Below are 14,599 nucleotides of genomic sequence, written 5' to 3'. Positions count from 1 at the left end.
TTAAACGACTATAACCTAACAAACCCACCAGCAAATGGTGCGATGTGGGATGTGCGCCAGCGAGTAGAGTGTTTAGACTCTCTTGGAATTTTGTTGGCTGAAAGTGGAGCAGCAAATTGGGTCCTATATGTCGGATAAGCAATACATCATAAAACGTACTTCCACTCACAAATTCAATGTTGCGACCTGGCTGAAGTTAGCTTATGGTTTAAGACAAGTGTAGACGCACGATATTAGCAATAACAGTGTCGTGACTGAAATCGGTATATATTGGCATGTCCAATGGGAATGTAACTGGGTCGTTGTCCAATGTCGAGTTCGTGGTTGAGTCGTATGGCGCAGGTGTCTTTTGCTCCAGCCTAGCTAGAGTCTCTTGCACCCATCCTAGACCTTGTGCACGAGCAGTTGGGCTACCAAATCCAGCATCGTAGTAGAATTGAAGATCCCAAGCATAGTTATAACCTGGTTGTATGTTACTAACTAAATTTAAATCATGATATTGCTTACCTTCCCACTCCTTCTTTGTAAACAGGTGGCAGAATCGACTGTAGCCTAACGAAACTGTCTCATCTGGTTTGGTTTTGGGTTATCTATGATATGCCAAGAAAACGCTCTACTCACAAGCGCATAAGTCCTGTTCTCCAGGTTAGAAAAGCAATGAGAAAAGCATCAAGCTCACCTGCATAGCGACAACGTCGGTAATGTCAAATTCATACCCAACCGCTTGCTTGTTAAGGCGTTTTTGAGCGTCTGAAAGGTACTTGTTGCGCCATTGACGAACGTAACGAGCACTTTGGTAGGAGTCCTCACGAGGGCACGTCTCCCAAGGTGCCAAGGTGTTGTTGAAACCTCTCGCCTCGTGCATGATGCTCAAATGTGACTCTTCTTGCCAGCTGTCTACTCCGAAGAAACCAGCTAACCAGTTGATACTGAAAACGTCAACTCGAATGGGACTTGAATAGTCTGATACTCACGCTGATTTGAACATACGGTCCCTATAATGGGTTAGTTGTGCACGTATATGAAATTCTACGCTTACTGAGTCGTTGTACGGAATACTGGCTTGTGTGATGTCAACTTATTCAGAAGGTGTCCGTACTTGAGTCTGAAACTAGCCTATGAAGAATGTGAGAAATCATCGCTACATCTGGAATGACATACACCTGAGTTGTACAATTGCCATCTTCCTACAGGAGTGAGGATCGAGTGACCAAGTGCGTATCTCCATTCATTGAGCTTTACGAGAGTGAGAATAACCAACAATGTTATATTAACCCACGAAAGCAAGTTCTCCATTAAATCCTATAGCGTCGTTCGAGTTCATGTTCGCCTTGACTGCTGTGGAAAGTTTCTCCGAAAACTTAAGCGGGAGTGAGTTCGGTGTTGGGTATCTAGAACCTGTTGGCGCATCAGTCGATAGATCTACTGTCAAAGACCAAGACCGACCATGTCTATGTATCATGTGCACTTGCTCAATTTCGCATGTATCAGGTGTGAGCGGTGTGGTAGGCAAATAATTTGGTGAAGAAGTGTATGGTGTGAGTGGTCCGAAATGTCTGTACCATGTTTGTTAACAGTGAACCTCCAATATGACGTATTCTCACCTCAAAATGTCAAACTCGTCAGGTCCGCGAGCATCTTTAGCTGTTGGCCTAACGATAGCAGGATTAAGAGCAGTTTCAATTGGATATGCAGCCGCCGTCTGTACGATAAATGCCTCAGCTCCGGTTTGTGTAGGTCCAATATCACCGAGATTAGTCCTGAATGGCTCAGGAGGGAAGCCGTCATTAGTAGGCCACGGTCTGTGGTCCTGGGTGTGTGAGCCAGCGTCAGGATTTGCGGATGTGAGCGTGAAGGTATGCTTAGGCGCGTGTACTTCCTAAGTAAAGGTCAGATGGTGATGGATTGAGGACAGCTGTGTATCTCACTTCTGGAGTGCGTGGTGCTAGTGTATTGAACGCAAACAGGGGACTCAATAAGCAGATAATTGGCAAAATAAACAAACACCCAGCAACAACCAAGACGTTCTTAGATTTTGGCGATTTCCACTTTGGTCTCCGTGTACGTCCTTCGTTGAGTGGCTCAGACTCATCAAAGAGAACTTCTTTGTATTGCGGTAGCAGCGGATTGTTATCGTCGTTATCAGCAGCAGACATGATGGTGCAATTCAAAGGGATATAAAAGCGTAAAAGTACAACAAAAGAATAAAAAAACGTTAGGGAGATAATAAACCCTCGTTATGCTTCTTCTTCTCTACAACTTTGACGAACGTTTCGAGCCAGCGAGAGTGTTCTGCCATTATTTGCGATAAGCGCTTGAACGGGGCTGCGGAGGAATCAATAAACTGTGAAGACTCTCCACTGGCCTCCATCAGTGCATCGAGGGATACTATATGAAGATCCTCTATGCATTTCTTCATTCTCTTGATGACATCATAGTTTTTAACATCTGGTTTGCCAGCTTGTAAGATATCTTGGTCGTATCCTGGTGGTGCTTCTTGGGGAACGTCTCTCAGTGGCGGCTTATGTGAAATTAGCCTCGAACTTGACGCTTGCACGTCGTTCACTGGATTGTTAATTTCTTTGTTTGATGATTGGTAGTAGGTATTATCGAAGATATTTTCCTTGTCAGTGTTATCTACATCGTCATTGTCTCTGCTTTCGTCATTGTAGACATCCTTCTGTTCAGCTGCTTGAGCTTCTTCGACTTGTGGGGATGGTGGTGCAGCACCGATGCGCAAAAGCTCCTTCAACTTTGAAGAGCCCATACCAGAGCCAGCAAAGTATCTCTGCTCGGCTTGACTCCAGCGTGACTTCCTAAGAGGGTCGCTTCCAATATCAGCTTTGGGCCAGAAAGGAGATTCTTCTTCTGTAGCTTTAGCAGCCAATGCTCGCTGGGATGATGATAGCATGTTGTTAGACTTGATATGCTTTGATTGTAGGCTCATATTGTCGTCTTCTGCCTTTCTCTTCTGGGATTTCTTATCTGGATTGTCGTAGGACTGTTCAATGTAAGTCGAGAAGTCTACGTATTCTTCCCCTTCATTATCGTCCTTTTGATTCTCGTCTTCAACGTTGTCTTCGTTGTCGTTGTCGTCGTCGTCGTCTTCCGAGTTGAGTTCATTCGAGGGTGAAGAAGAGGCTGAGTGGTAGCCTTCAGGGTTGTCTACTATTTCTAAGTATGGCGAATTGCTTTTTCCTTCTATTTCTGCTTTTACTCTTATCTCGTCATTCTCCATCCTGACTATTCTCTTCAAAGATGACGACGAGGATGAAAGGGAATAAAAATACCAAGTCAGCAGATAATGATGTGATGCAGGTTAGTCAGCTATTTGTCTTTCCATTTGTCTTAACTTTATCAGTTGCTCCCCCAACACGACCAAGAAATAAACCATCAGAACGAAGACGAAGAGTGGAGCAGCCAGGAGGAGCTCGATAATCCTCCAGTAAAGAAACGGAAGAAGAGAAATGCACGTCCAATCATCGTACAAACAACTTCTGATGTCTACTTTCAATATCAAAACATGCCAGCGAAATCAAGCAATGCAGAGTTCCCATACGCGCCACTGACTGCTAAGGAAACACGTGAAACTCTCGATAGAGCTCCAAAGAAGAGATACGTTCCTAGAGAAGCACACAGAAGACGTTATCTACAATGGAAAGCTGAATTGTTTTTATTAGATCGCTCATTGATGTTTACAGGCGCAGGTAGCAAATTGGCAGCTATTAACGACTTTGCGACTGAATTGTCAGAAGAATGTACCACCATGACTATAGACGCTTTCAATCCTTCCATCACACTCAGAGAAATCCTCACTGAGATTCAAAAGTTAGACGACAAATTCGATAACTCTGATAGCCTCGAAGATATGACAAAAAGCGTCATAGATAGGTATAATAATGATAAGACAGAAAGACTGGTGATCGTCATCCACAATATCGATAGTATAACACTACGAGCGAAGAAGACACTCGATAGCTTGAAACATGTACTAGGATCATCAAAAATATCGGTAATAGCCTCAATCGATCATCTAGCAGCGCCTATACTATTCCCAGCCCAGGATTCAGCAGTCGGTTTGAATTGGGTGTGGCACGATCTCACAACTCTCGAACCATATTATGTTGAAATGAGCCATAAAGCAACGTCAGTCTTACAAGGTGCGGTTAATACGACAAATGGCATAGTGCCAACAGTCAGTGGTGCAAAACACGTCCTTGCGAGTGTGCCAGATAGAGCTCGTAGGCTGTTCATCGCTATAGCAAAGCAGCAAATAGAAGCCCAGACAAATACCCAGCAGAGCGATGGTACACCTCAGTACGCAAGTCCGAGACACGTACTTGTGCAGATGGCCAAACAGGACTTTATAGCAACATCAGAAGATGCTTTCGACGCTGGTCTAGCTGAGTTTAGAGATCACGGTCTTCTTTCGTCCTCAAGCATTGCGCCAAAAGGTACAGAAGGCAGTGGACCAGAGCAATATATCTGGATACCCCTCGATCTGCGATCGTTACGTAAGACAGTCGAAGGTACTTAATTTTGCTAATGAAAGACAATTGGATTGGTGTATAGCCCATTGATATACAAAATGAAATAAGTTATAATTGTTCGTTCGTCGTTGTAAATTAAATGATAATAGTCTATTGATAATATTATGGTGAATCGCTCGGTAAAGTGAATGGACAAGCTACGGTATTGTCAGAAGTTTGGGATACAGTGCTTGTTTTAGTTAATCCTTCGACTTTCATGTCCAATTTGAGTTTGATGGAGAGTGTAGTGGACGAACCCTCTCCTGCGAACCTATATCTGCATGCATCGTGCCAGTTCACCCATGTCTGGTCATTCTGATCCGAAGCTTGGTAAGCAAAATGAATAGGCACGTTAACGTGTATGTTATCAGATTTGCTATAAGATTGTGTAGATTTGAATCCACCAGTACCGACTTCATTGTTTGTCTCACCGTCGTAGACTGTCGCGTCGATGTTTTTGATTTTGATCGGTATCCAACTCGTGGTTGTATCAAGGGAGATGGCCACTGAACCATCATATGAAAAGTTCGTAGTAGGGTATGTCAGGAATGATGCGCTATCAGGATCATCTGTTAAGAGAGGTGTTGATCTGAATGTAAACGTTGGTGCACGTGGTATAAGGAAATAAAGGAGTAAAATGAGCCTAGAAAATGTTAGAGGACACGTTAGAAGACAAAGAACGAACATACGCGATAATGACACCAAAGCTGATAAAGACTGCTGTTTTTCTTGTGATACCGAAACACTTACGTTGTCCTCTAAACCAGCTTTTAACATTGTGCTTGCGATCCCAATTGGCCTCTTTACGGCGGTGAGATTTCGACATATCCTTTATTTCGTCTTCCTGCCATTCTGGGCCCATGGCAGGTACTGTACCAATCGCGCCCTTAGATTGAGATGCTTGCAGGTTGGGTGAAGAATCATCCTGGTCGCTGTCTGATTGCGGTGAAAATGGAACATAGCGTGGACCGACGTTGTTGAAATCTGCTGCAGGATCAAATGACTGGCCAGCTGCGTACTGATTAAGGCGATAGTTGTAGTCTTCCTCTGTATCGTTCTTCTCGTAGTTCAAATGCTCGCTGTTGTTTCCAGAGGGGACGGAATAGAAAGATTCTGTAGTCTTTGTTGGGCGTCTGAACAAATTACGGGGATCTTCTTCCAATTCCTTCTCTAAATCCTCGTTATCGTGCATTAAAACATCAGAGGATTTCATAAAGTGTTGGCTTGTCATAGGAGTGTGACCTTAGAGAGTGCTATCGACTGGCACGGAGGTGAATATTTTAATGAAAAGTCTAACATTTTGATATACGATTGTTCGATGACCGTAGTTATTACCACTACACGTATAAATGACTTCCTTCCGCTGTAGATCCGTGCACAGTGTTTCGTTAGCCAATTGACATGTACAGCGAGCTAATACAGGAAATGCCACTCTAATGTATAAGCAGTAAACTATTTATTTGGTTATTTCAGTTGATGTAAAAATTTTCAGCCTCTGTTGATTTCTTCTCAGCTCGCCTTCCCTCTTCAACTAAAAAATGTCAGTCGGTACATTATACACCTATCCAAACAACCACAGAGCTATCAGAGCACTCGCTGTAGCTGCTGCTAACGGTTTGACTGTCGATGTCGCCAAGGATTTCCAAATGGGTGTCACCAACAAGACTGAAGAATTCACTGCTTCTTTCCCAGCTCAACAAGTCCCAGCATTCAAGTCAGCTGACGGTAAGTTAGCTTTATCACAAGGTGCTGCCATCGCCTACTACCTCGCCTCCTTGGATGACAAGGCTGGTTTGTTAGGCAAGTCACCAGAAGACGCTGCTTTGATCCAACAATGGGTTTCATTCACTGAAACTGACCTCTTCCCTGGCGTTTCCCTCCCAGTCTACATGAACCTCGGTTACATCCAATTCAACAAGGCTGTTGCTGATGCATCAATCCAACGTGCTGAGAAGGCTCTCAAGACCCTCGAGACTGTTCTTAAAACACGTACTTTCCTCGTCGGTGAACGTATCACTCTCGCTGATATCACCGTTGCTTCAGTTCTCCTCTTCGCTTTCCAACAAGTTCTCGACAAGAAGCACAGAGAGACCTTCCCAGCTAGCGTTAGATTCTTCGAGACCGTTGCTAACAACTACGTCTTGAAGTCTACATTCGGTGACTACAACTACATCGACACCTTCAAGCTCAACCCACCAAAGAAGGACGAAAAGAAGACCGAAAAGAAGCAAGAGAAGAAGGCTGACAAGCCAAAGGAAGCCCCAGCTGCTGAAGCCGCTGCTGCTCCAGCTCCAGCTCCAGAAAAGCCAAAGAACCCACTTGATCTCCTTCCAAAATCTGCATTCAACCTCGAAGAGTTCAAGCGTGCTTACTCTAACCTCGACACCCGTGGTGATGACCCAGCTAAGCACTCACTTGCTTACTTCTACAAGAACTTCGTCCCAGAAGACTACTCTATCGTTCAATTCGCATTCAAGTACCCAGAAGATCTCTCCATGGTTTTCATGTCAAACAACCAAATTGGTGGTTTCTTCACCCGTATGGAAGCCTCACGTAAATACGTTATGGGTTCTGGTGTTGTCTTACAAAACGCTGAAACTCAAAAGTCAGAAATCAGAGGTATCTTCATCGTCAGAGGCAAGGACTACCTTCCAGGTGAGTGGGAATGTTCTTGAATGGCGCGTTCTAACAAGTATTAGTCCTCCAAGTCGCCCCTGACTGGGAATCATACTCATACGATCTCTGTGACTTATCAAAGGTTCGTGAAATTTTCTTTATCGATATTTTACTAACAGAAGTGATTAGCCAGAAGACAAGGAATTCTTTGAAGGTATCCTTGGATGGGACTACGAACACGATGGCTACACCGTCCAAGATGGTAAGATCCTCAAGTAAGGTGCTACTCGCTTTCATAATATTTTATAGTCATATATGTGGTTTTATGTTTTTTTATAATAGCTTCTTTGTCTGTTGTGCTATGAGTGTCTTTGACTGTTTATAAAGGTATTATAGGTTTATTAACGGTATAAACAAGCTATAACCCATTAATAAGCTTCATAAACGATAACACATTCGAGTATACCCTTAGAGCCAAATTTACACCGTCTTCTCCCTTAGTCGTCTACAGCGATCATTGGAATAGAGAATGATTGACGAACCATTCCAGCTCACGAGCTACAGCGTAAAGCAATCCAATAAGAAGTTCAACGTTAAAGGGAAATCATCCACTTCACTCAAAAACGACTTAGCAACGCTCACCGTACAGTCTGATGGTGTGCATTTGTTAGACGTGAGTCTAAAGTTTATAAGAGACTATAGCCTAACAAATATACTCAGATAGCCACCCAAAACACTCTTCAATCTTTCTCCACTGGGCCTTCTACCACTTTTGCTTCACCTGCTACAACTTTCGTAGAATCTCAAAAAGACGGCCTCATAACGAGGAGAACCATTGCTTTAGCCAACAGCACATCAAAGAAGCAGAAGGTTCTTACTTGGTCTGAATCCCTTTCCAGCTCGAAAGCTGCACATTTAGGTGGACCATCCAAGCAAGAAGACTTTGAGGTGTGTAAACCACCCTACTAGAATTCCTTCTTACTAACAAATACTCTAGATTGATGCGTCAGCTACTAGCATACATCCTATCCCTGTAGATCCACCTACAATCCTCATAGGATACCCAGATGCTTCTTACTTATATGCTCAATCAGATTTCACAAAGAAGGATAAAATAAAAGCCGATAACAATTTACGCCAACTGTCTGAATTCGTTTTTAGTCCTTCAGATGAGCTCAGCTTCCTCGATAAAGCTGAAGTTGATAGAGTTGTTGTTTTATCAGTAGCACAGAATACAAAGGATTCTTCAATCAAGTTTGCTATCTACCAGGTACTCAATAATGCTGCTAGAGCATTTGATAAAATTGCCGACGCTACTTTACCGTTTGAAGGTACCCCAGTTTCTATCACTGCATCCTCAACCGGACAACTGCACATTCTTGATAAGGCAAACACACTCCACAGTATAGATATAGAATCAGTTAATGATAATCACTTAATTTATAAGCATCTCTCGAGTATCTCATTCAAGAAGGATTTAAAAGATCTAACAATTATGGGATTAAAAGGTTCATTACTGCTCCTTGCTGCTAAGCAAAACAACCATGGTCTCTTGACAGTATGGGATACAACCCTGAAAGTTCTATTATCTGAGCGCTCATTTGAAATTCCACAATCAATTGGTACAGGTGAGATTCAAATGGAATTATCAGAGGCTACAGAGTCATCTGCATTGTTGACAATGTCGAACAAATCATCAAAGCGTGCCCAAGCTGTTGTGTTGAGTGTCTCATTTAATGTACCAACTCATTCAACTATTCTCACTGCACTTGGTCGTGAAGCAATTTCAGAAAAGTACATCAACGCACCAGCTAAACAAGTGCAGTTAAAGTCAACATCACCACTCGATCCTGATCAAAATAAGTTGGAAGAAACTATCAAAACTATTGATGAAATTCTTTCAAATCCTGAAAGAACGAAATCAACACCTGAAGAACCTGTTGAAATTGTCGAAGATTATCTCAAATCTGAGAAGACTAGATTGAGAGATATAGCTAATGAACTTTTTAGAGCTGATCTCGCAGATGCCGCTCTTGAAACTTTCGGTCAAGATCCTGATGAAAAGCAAGAGAGTGAAGAAATGACAAAGACCAAGAACATTTCAACTGAACCTGTTATACCAAGTTGGTATAGTAGAGCACTCTTGGAATTAGTGTTCAAACATGCATTAAAGGAGACAGGAAATGATGACAAAAAGTTTGAATTTAAGAGAGAACATTACAATTTCACTTTCCTTCAATATTTATTAACAAAGGATATTATCTCAAATGAGTATGTATTACCATGGGGTGGTATCGTAGAAGCGTTATCATATTGCTCTGATGTAAAAACTCTTCCACTTGCTATCACACATGTTCAGGATATTCCAGAGACTTCATTAGTTTTCGCACTTAAGAATTACTTTGTTCAACAACAGAAGGATAAAGAAATCAATAAGATGGAAGTCAATGGTGCAGTACCAAAGAAGAGAAGAGGAGAGAGGAATGCAAACCATGTTGAAAACATCTTGAGAGCTATTGCTGTTCATAAATACACACCTGGATTATTGAGAAGACACCTTCACGAGGAATTCAAAGATGGGGAAGATGTAGTTAGATTATTCAAACAAGTTGAAGCTTGGTTACAGAAGGAGATTGATTTACCAAATGATGACATAAGTAGATTTAACACAAAGGGTGCATACGCCAGATCAAACATTTCTATCGAACAACTCGTTGGTATTTCACAAGTTTTATTTGATGCTTTCTTCCCTATTTTATTACATTATCAAAAATCACATGAAACTATCGAAAGTATACAACACAGTCTCAAAGAAATTAACGAACGTGAATTATTGTTAGCGGATTTACGTCGCCCACTCGATACTTTCAAAGAAAGGGTACGCGTTAAGAAGGAGAATGCACTCAATAAGCCAAGAACAAGAGCTGAAAGATTTGAAAAGAGAAGTTTGGGTGTTGGTATATACACAGTTGAACAATTCAGTTTGGAGTGAATGGTTAATTTTTAGCTGGATATTGTTAAGAATTTATTATTTAATGCATTTGTAATTTATAGAGAAGCAAACACAACTTGAAGAAGAGTGAAAAATTAGATTTTTGTAAAAATGACAAAGAGGAAATGAAAATCTTGTTAGCCGTTTCATCTAGTTTGTTCTAAATAACATTTAGAAATATTTCGTTTTCTTCGTTATTAGCTGTCTATTGGAGATCACACTGGTGTTGTTTAGAATGGTATAGATAGTTATAAACTCAACTCACGCCTGGAGTATCTGATGCACGTGTGTTAAGAATAAGTGCAACGATAAGCTATAAATGTGTTAGATTATCAACTTTTAAAAATACGCAACCTACTCCATAAAGACCTAAAACTTCAGCGAAAATGAGAATGAGGACCTAAAGACATAAGTTTGTTTGTAATAAAGATAAGCTATACTAACCATTCCAACGAATAATCTTGGTTGCTGTGCGGTACCCCTCACACCCGCATCACCAACGATACCAATAGCGAAACCAGCAGCCAAACCAGCCAAACCGACTGATAGACCTGCACCTAATTGAATGAAACCTGTGTATAAAGGCATTGGTGCCTTCACTGGTTGTTTATATTAGAATAAAGCATTCTATGATATGAGCTAACTTACAGTCACCAGAGATCAATACAGAGACAACTAAACCGTAGATGGCAATAATACCAGCCATGACAACTGGAATAACATTTCTCATCATCAACTAGAGCGTATATTAGCTGAGCTGATAACTCCGTAGTAACTTCACTCACATCTGGTCTGAGTACACCCATTGCTGAGATACCGACACCAGATTTGGCAGTACCGTAAGCAGCGCCAAGTGAAGTGAATACGATAGCTGCAGTGCATCCCTTTCTGGCTGTCAGACGTATTCTAGGATGGCTGTGGACTAACCATGGCACCAAAGAATGGCGCGTAAGCTGGACAAAGTTCTGACATCTACTGGCTATTAGATTGATAATTAATTTACTAGTAAATTACTTACTTTTTTATTTTATCCTCAGTGTTCTGAATTAAGTCGTCTTTTAGACTTCAACTTTAAGATAAAAAATAAATGTCAAGGAGAGAAGTTATAAGTTATTCAGATGTTGCACCTGAAGAAATACCTGCGACTGCACTCCCAGATCCAAACTTCGTAGAAGAGTTGCGTGAAACTAAAAAGGCAAAAGCTAAAAGGAAAAATAAGAAATCTAAACACTCAGATAAAGTCGATATAATGACACAATATTATGATGAGATTGACGACAACCTCGACGAGGATTGTGACGAGGACGAATTAAATGATGCAGCACTCATCGATGGTAGTTTAGACGTTTGGGATGATAGCGCTTTGTTAGACGCTTGGGATGCAGCGAATGAGGAATATAAATTGCTGCATGGCGATAAATCTTGGAAATCAGACCCAAATTATGAGTTAGAAACACCCTCAATGATTTGGTATGACAGTAATACAGATTTAGGGAAGATAGCAACAAAACAGACAATAGCGAAAAACAAACAGAATAAGAGAAAAAGAGAACTTTCAGATGATGAACACGACCCAGAGGAGAAAGATGATAATAGAAGCAGTAGTAGAAATCGCACGACTGATACTACACAAACACCTTCCACCCACTATCAAAATCCACAGAACATCAATACAGGCGATCCTGGTAAAGATTATGTCTTACACCAGCTATCTCAAGCTTGGTATGCAGCTGGTTATTGGACAGGTATTCTACATGAAAAGTATGGCGACACTAATTAAGCAGATTATTTATTCACTTAATACATAATACCCATTTCACGCGCAATTTGAGAGATAAAAGATATCTATATTATTTTCAATTTGTACAAAAATTTTAGTTTCTTTAGAAGTGAATGGCTTTGGAGTATGAAGCGAGAGCGGCTTCCTTGAATGCTTCAGAGAGTGTTGGGTGAGCGTGGCAAGTACGAGCAACATCCTCTGCTGATGCCTTGTATTCCATAGCGAGAGCAGCTGAAGCAATCATTTCACCAGCGTTTGGACCGATGATATGAACACCGAGAATTTCGTAGGTGTCAGCTTCAATGAGGAACTTGACAGTACCTTCGGTATCCATGTTTGTCTTTGCACGTGAGTTAGCAAGGAATGGGAATTTTCCGACCTTGTATTTAACACCTGCTTCCTTCAATTGCTCTTCATTACGACCAACCCAAGCGACTTCTGGGTAAGTGTAGATGACAGATGGGATGACGTCGTAGTTTACGTGACCGTGACCGTGCTTGATCAATTCAACTGCAGCGATACCTTCTTCTTCTGCCTTGTGAGCAAGCATAGGACCGAATGTAACGTCACCGATACACTTTACACCTGGAGCTGATGTGTTGTAGTGATCGTCAACTGGAATTCTACCCTTGTTGTCGAGCTCGACACCAATGTTTTCCAAGCCGAGCTTAGATGTAACTGGTCTACGACCAATTGAGAGGAGGACAACTTCAGCGTCAATTGTTTCGGCTTTGCCATCCTTGACACCTTCAACGTTCAATTTGACGCCATCAGCGTTCTTCTCAGCTGAGACAACCTTGGTGTTGACCTTGAATTGAACACCTTGCTTAGCGAGGATCTTTTGGAAGTTCTTGGCAATTTCACCGTCCATACCAGCACCAACTGAGCCCATGAATTCAACAACGGTGACTTCAGCACCGAGTCTTCTCCAGACTGAACCCAATTCTAAACCGATGATACCACCACCAATGACAACCATTTTCTTTGGTACTTTTGGAAGTGATAAAGCGCCAGTTGAGGAAATGACTTGTTTTTCGTCAATTTCTAAACCAGGACCTGGGAAAGGTGAAACTTCAGAACCAGTTGCAATGATGACGTTCTTTGCTTCAACTTGGCTGTTGCCTCCTTCGAGGAGTGCAACATCGATCTTGTTTGGAGTAGCGAAGCTTCCTGTACCCTTGATGTAGTCAACTTTGTTCTTCTTGAAGAGACCTTCGATACCCTTGGTTAAACCGGTAACGGAGGTGTTCTTAGCTTTCATCATAGTGTCCAAATTGAGTGAGACGTTTCCGATGTCAATACCACGGTGTGCCATATCATGTTGGGCTGCTTCATAGTGGTGGGAGTTGTTAAGGAGTGCTTTTGAAGGGATACAACCAACGTTTAAGCAAGTACCACCGAGTGAGCCACGGCCTTCAATGCAAGCTGTACGAAGACCTTCTTGAGCTGCTCTGATTGCAGCTACGTAACCACCTGGACCTGTAGAATGAAATGTAAGTATACTTTAATAAACTATACGTTATTTTAAACATACCACCACCAATAACGACTAAATCGTATGGTTCTGCACCAGTAGCGTATGAGCGTAAGCTTCTACCAGCCCAGGAGAGCGGTTGTGTAGTAGCACGTGGAAGAATTCTAGAAAATTGAGTCTTTAGAGTATATTCAGTTTATTATAGCCTTTTAATTCATTCCACCCACGCGTGTAGCAGATCTCAGCATTATTGAAGTATATGATGGTTCTTTTGAAACAGTTAATATGAGATAATAATAGTCAAAAAATTTATTACAATAGTGTATTATTATAATTATTAGCTAAAATACATTTATCCATATCTTCCGTCCCTTTCCTACCGCTCCCGCAATTGGCGATCTACTTATTACTAAGGTAAGACTGTATTAATAATAAAAGAACTCATTGGAAGTATAAAATATCAGCAGATAAAAATGCGAGTGAACATGTAATACGTCAAAAATAATTTGCGAGATAGTGCAAAAAGGACAAACTGGGATTCGAACCCAGAACCTCAGGATAGATTGCAAGTTGCAATCCTACGCAATGCCGTTATGCTATTTGTCCTTGTATTTGGACCAATATTCATTAGAGTATTTCCAAGATTAGTTATAGAGGAAGAAAAATCGCATTTAAAATCAGGCCACTGCCAGATGGACGATCATCATCGAAAATCGGCCGATTTGCCGGAGGGGCATAAAAACCCTCCCAGTGAATCCGCAAGCGCCGAATTCACAGGTGAGCACTTTTTAAACGATATATCGTTCGATTTCGGTGCTGCTGACGCGCGAGGAAATCTCGACGCGTCGCAACACGGGAGGAGACAGAGTCAAAGACTCAATACTAATTTAAATAAGAGACGCAGAACCGCTAATGAAAATTACGGAGCGCGTAGTTTTGATATACTTTCGTTAGCTGAGCATCTCACCGATGTGATGACGCAAACCGTCGGGAAGTTAAAAGGTGAGTTAGAAAGCACATTCAAAAAGTGCATACGTGAAGAGCAGGACAAACACGACAAATCTCTCAAGGAGATGTCCCACAGATTCGAGCAGCAGTTACACGAATTAAGGGAGCAAAGGGTAACACCTAATTACTTGCCTGCAACACCCACGTATGCCCAGAAAGCAGCTCAAGGATCTCCAATGGTACCGTCGAAGAAAGCGATT

General features: G+C 41.8%; 8 protein-coding genes and 1 non-coding gene across 9 annotated transcripts; 4 read left to right on the top strand and 5 right to left on the bottom strand.

Moving 5' to 3' along the window:
• Window positions 1–2,215: 2,215 nt before the first annotated feature.
• Window positions 2,216–3,238, bottom strand: WALSEDRAFT_66425 (hypothetical protein; the record flags this gene model as incomplete). Its single annotated transcript, XM_006960532.1, has 1 exon — window positions 2,216–3,238. One exon carries the CDS (start codon window positions 3,236–3,238, stop codon window positions 2,216–2,218), a length of 1,023 nt encoding a protein of 340 aa, XP_006960594.1.
• Window positions 3,239–3,283: 45 nt separating this feature from the next.
• Window positions 3,284–5,172, top strand: WALSEDRAFT_58785 (origin recognition complex subunit 2). The gene is made up of 2 exons (XM_006960531.1): window positions 3,284–3,318; window positions 3,362–5,172. The coding sequence occupies exons 1-2, from the start codon at window positions 3,313–3,315 to the stop codon at window positions 4,535–4,537; spliced, it is 1,182 nt and encodes a 393-aa protein (XP_006960593.1). The 5' UTR covers window positions 3,284–3,312; the 3' UTR covers window positions 4,538–5,172.
• On the bottom strand, window positions 3,377–5,654 carry WALSEDRAFT_58784 (hypothetical protein). The gene is made up of 2 exons (XM_006960530.1): window positions 5,219–5,654; window positions 3,377–5,172 (listed from the first exon to the last, which is right to left on the bottom strand). The coding sequence occupies exons 1-2, from the start codon at window positions 5,389–5,391 to the stop codon at window positions 4,653–4,655; spliced, it is 693 nt and encodes a 230-aa protein (XP_006960592.1). The 5' UTR covers window positions 5,392–5,654; the 3' UTR covers window positions 3,377–4,652.
• A 97-nt stretch (window positions 5,655–5,751) lies between these two features.
• On the top strand, window positions 5,752–7,466 carry WALSEDRAFT_61503 (eEF1-gamma domain-containing protein). Its single transcript, XM_006960529.1, has 3 exons — window positions 5,752–7,184; window positions 7,229–7,287; window positions 7,335–7,466. The coding sequence occupies exons 1-3, from the start codon at window positions 6,068–6,070 to the stop codon at window positions 7,422–7,424; spliced, it is 1,266 nt and encodes a 421-aa protein (XP_006960591.1). The 5' UTR covers window positions 5,752–6,067; the 3' UTR covers window positions 7,425–7,466.
• Window positions 7,467–10,202: 2,736 nt separating this feature from the next.
• WALSEDRAFT_61502 (V-type ATPase) lies at window positions 10,203–11,959 on the bottom strand. Its single transcript, XM_006960527.1, has 8 exons — window positions 11,156–11,959; window positions 11,065–11,112; window positions 10,923–11,021; window positions 10,786–10,873; window positions 10,582–10,736; window positions 10,497–10,537; window positions 10,403–10,450; window positions 10,203–10,357 (listed from the first exon to the last, which is right to left on the bottom strand). Exons 2-8 carry the CDS (start codon window positions 11,107–11,109, stop codon window positions 10,309–10,311), a joined length of 525 nt encoding a protein of 174 aa, XP_006960589.1. The 5' UTR covers window positions 11,110–11,112; window positions 11,156–11,959; the 3' UTR covers window positions 10,203–10,308.
• Window positions 10,217–11,957, top strand: WALSEDRAFT_34093 (hypothetical protein; the record flags this gene model as incomplete). The annotated part of the gene is made up of 8 exons (XM_006960528.1): window positions 10,217–10,357; window positions 10,403–10,450; window positions 10,496–10,537; window positions 10,582–10,736; window positions 10,786–10,873; window positions 10,923–11,021; window positions 11,065–11,109; window positions 11,156–11,957. A coding segment is annotated over exon 8 (689 nt), but the record flags the coding sequence as incomplete, so codon positions are not given.
• Window positions 11,960–12,020: 61 nt separating the features above from the next.
• On the bottom strand, window positions 12,021–13,751 carry WALSEDRAFT_52848 (dihydrolipoyl dehydrogenase; the record flags this gene model as incomplete). The annotated part of the gene is made up of 3 exons (XM_006960526.1): window positions 12,021–13,396; window positions 13,452–13,510; window positions 13,708–13,751. 3 exons carry the CDS (start codon window positions 13,749–13,751, stop codon window positions 12,021–12,023), a joined length of 1,479 nt encoding a protein of 492 aa, XP_006960588.1.
• Window positions 13,752–13,915: 164 nt separating this feature from the next.
• On the bottom strand, window positions 13,916–13,997 carry WALSEDRAFT_t95. The gene has a single exon. It is a non-coding gene; the product is annotated as a tRNA-Cys (tRNA).
• WALSEDRAFT_70658 (hypothetical protein) lies at window positions 13,985–14,599 on the top strand (the record flags this gene model as incomplete). The annotated part of the gene is made up of 1 exon (XM_006960525.1): window positions 13,985–14,599. A coding segment is annotated over one exon (615 nt), but the record flags the coding sequence as incomplete, so codon positions are not given.

Source organism: Wallemia mellicola, assembly GCF_000263375.1.
Source record: "Wallemia mellicola CBS 633.66 unplaced genomic scaffold WALSEscaffold_30, whole genome shotgun sequence".
In the NCBI taxonomy this organism is placed as follows: domain Eukaryota; kingdom Fungi; phylum Basidiomycota; class Wallemiomycetes; order Wallemiales; family Wallemiaceae; genus Wallemia; species Wallemia mellicola.
Note: the sequence above shows the minus strand (reverse complement) of the source record. Positions and strands in the feature narration are given on the sequence as shown.